This window comes from Notothenia coriiceps, unplaced genomic scaffold (genome assembly GCF_000735185.1).
Source record: "Notothenia coriiceps isolate Sejong01 unplaced genomic scaffold, NC01 NC01_scaffold00034192, whole genome shotgun sequence".
In the NCBI taxonomy this organism is placed as follows: Eukaryota; Metazoa; Chordata; class Actinopteri; order Perciformes; family Nototheniidae; genus Notothenia; species Notothenia coriiceps.
In genome coordinates, this window is record NW_011366893.1 from 183 (window position 1) to 3,302 (window position 3,120).

Here is a 3,120-nt window from a genome sequence, read left to right on the forward strand (position 1 = left end):
ACTACTACTACCACTACTACCACTACTACTACCACTACCACTACCACTACCACTACCACTACCACTACCACCACTACTACCACTACCACTACTACTACTACCACTACCACTACTACCACTAGGCTACATCTAGTCAAAAACATTGCTAACTGAATCTATTAAAAATGCTGTTTATCTATTGTTGTGTTATCTTGCAGGCAATAATCAATAAAAAATCAAATGTAAATGACACAAAATAAATATCAAAAAGGAAAGGAACACAAAACATGCAGCACAATGGAAAGGACACACAAACACACACGGTACAACACGCACACTGGAAACAGTCGTTTTGTTTTGTTTTATCCTCCCTTGTGTAGTAGCCTGGCAGCTTTTCTTTCTAACCAAAAACAGATTTTTAACGATTCAGAAATCTGCTGAATCATGGCCTTGTGTCATCGGGCTGAAAGTGAACACTGCAGGAGTGACCGGGGAGTCAGTGCAGCAGCAGGGGGAGGAGGAGAGGAGCACACTGGATGTTCCTTCAGCTGATTCTTTATCTCAGCGAGGAAGGCCTAACCGAGTAATGAAATGGGAAACTGATAAACATTTCAAAGAATGTTTACTGAATTGCTGTCGTCAGTCAATTTGTGTACAGGGCTATTTTTGTCATTAAAAACTGAGATAACATATAGCATAATGTCTGCTGCATTAAAGATAATATAATAAATGTATTGCTAATCGATGCATTAAGCATATTCCTGCAGGTGTGTTTCTTTCAGATATCTCAGTTAAACTTGATGGCGATATATATTTTGCTTGCACAAAATGTCTTTAGACAATTATTGACTGATTGATGGTATCTTTACAATCCAGAGATGTCCTGATCTTTTAGATAATTACCGTATCAAAGTATTGAAAGCGGTTCACCTAAAGCATGAGGTGCGCTGAAAGGATAACCAAAAGCTGAAACCACAGGTTCACAGTCTGCTCTAGGAACATCAAATGTCTATTTTTCTACTTCACACACAGAACTATCTATATATGGGTGTCCAGATAACTCGAATGGCTAAATGCAGTATTCTCAGCTCCAACTAGAAGTGTGTGTGGGAGTGTATTTATAGAAGCCTTATGTTGGAGAATAAACTGCAAACTGGCAACTCTTATCACTTTCAAATTGAAGCCTGGGAAAAACCCATGTTCTGTATCATGCAGAGGATTAGTTGTGAAAGGGGTATTCACATAAGTGAAGTGGTGTTCTAAGCAGGCCTCCTAAATTAGGGAGGGAGTATGGTAAGGTTTCGAGTTATCCAGAGTCAGGGGGACTTTTCGTCTAAGAGGGTGGACTGTTCCATATTCAGAAACACGCAGACAATGAGAAAATGACACACTGCAGGCATTGACAGAGGGCTCACAGTTCTGGTCCGAATCTTCTATCAGGATTCGCAGTTTCTGCACACAGAGCTGAAACAGAGAAACAGAGAAAGAGAGAGGAAGCAATAGAAAGGGGTGGGGGGGGGAGAAAGGGAGAGCCATTAACATCACTTTCCACAACAGGTTCGGTCTAGTCCTACAAAACATGAATGAGACAAACAAAAAGGAGGACATTGGGCTAACAATTGATGGTGCATGCATTTGTTGAAATCAAAAACTAAAAAGCAGGAGAGAAAAGGATGTGTGAATCGTGCAAACGTATAATCACTGATGTGTGTCTACTTTACATGTGTCTGAACAGAAAACAACATGGGGAAAACACAGTGGTTCAATCGGGGTGGAAGTGGTTATGATCAATATGAAACCAGATGAAGGTGCAGAAGGAGAAGTGGAACCCATGAACTTACCTGGATACTAGCACTGTGGTTAGGCATCCCCGAGGACAACGAAATCAACACTGCAATGTGAGACAAACGAGAGTAATTAGAGAAAAACTAAACATTCTGTGAGAAAATGAAGGATTCAAGATGTGTCATTAATACAGAGGGACTGGAATAGAGCACAAAACACTTCAAAGTGAATAAGAGTTACTGCTCACATTTAAAACCAGAACTGACCTGCTATCACTGTGTTGACACATTCATACAGCAGAGACATGGCAGAGGTACTGTGAGAGAGGGGGGAGAAGCAGAGATAAATATATATATGATATATCTGTCAAATCAAACAGACTTGACCATCTGTGGAATGTTCCTCATCTAACCTGTGGATTAAGTTGGTCAGAGGTTCGATCAGCTTCTTCCCCAACCGTGGCTCCAGTGGTGTGAGCGCACCAAACTGTAAACAAACACAAAGAGGAGACCGTAGATTATACGTCACATCAGAATTGATGGATTCAAGGAGTTACAAAATGTTTTATCAAGTACACGTTTTATTGAGATTTTCTAATCGAGCATCAATTGTTTGTCGTAAGAAATGTATAGTGTTTTATGTGTGCGCGCTGCAGCCTGCAAGTAGTAGAGCAGTTTACAAAGTGACATTTTGCTAAAGGACTAAACACCAACAAATAGGAATGGAAGCAGAATATTTCTTTAGGTAAAAACATATATACCATAATTTTCGGACTATAAGCCGCGCCTTTTTCGACCCTGCAGCTTATATAACGGTGCGGCTAATCTATGGATTTTTACAGCTAACGGCCACTAGGGGACCTCCTAAATCTATGGATTTTACAGGTTACAGTCCACCACCTTTAACTCTATGGGCTCTATGGCCGGTCCGCGCCCCCCACCTTTAAGCGGCGGGCTCCGCAGGAAAAGGGAGGCCGGAAAAGAGTGAGACAGGTAGCGCGCAAAAGTAAAAGTGGAACCGAGAGTGGTACAAGAGACAGAACGAGAACAAGACAGACAGACATTAAGAGCGAGATGAGCGCCCGTTTAAGTTTGAAAGTTGAAAACTTTGTGTGTCTGAAATGCTATGTGATACAGTACAGTTTACACAGCACATGTTCTGTAGCTACTATTGCACTAAATGCTAACACTTGAATACGTTATGCAAATATGCAACTTGTTTGTTGAAATGTTAATAAATGGGAGCTTCCTCAAACAGCCATCTCTTTCCCGACAATCCCCTCTGTGCACGAACCCTTACATATGGTAATTAAACATTAAAACACCTGCGGCTTATACTACCACTACTACTACACAC

At 41.1% G+C, this 3,120-nt stretch overlaps 1 protein-coding gene across 1 annotated transcript; it reads right to left on the reverse strand.

Moving 5' to 3' along the window:
* Positions 1-444: 444 nt before the first annotated feature.
* Positions 445-2,250, reverse strand: LOC104962032 (AP-3 complex subunit delta-like; the record flags this gene model as incomplete). The annotated part of the gene is made up of 4 exons (XM_010790419.1): positions 445-1,443; positions 1,821-1,870; positions 2,031-2,080; positions 2,177-2,250. Coding segments are annotated over 4 exons (366 nt in total), but the record flags the coding sequence as incomplete, so codon positions are not given.
* Positions 2,251-3,120: the final 870 nt, after the last annotated feature.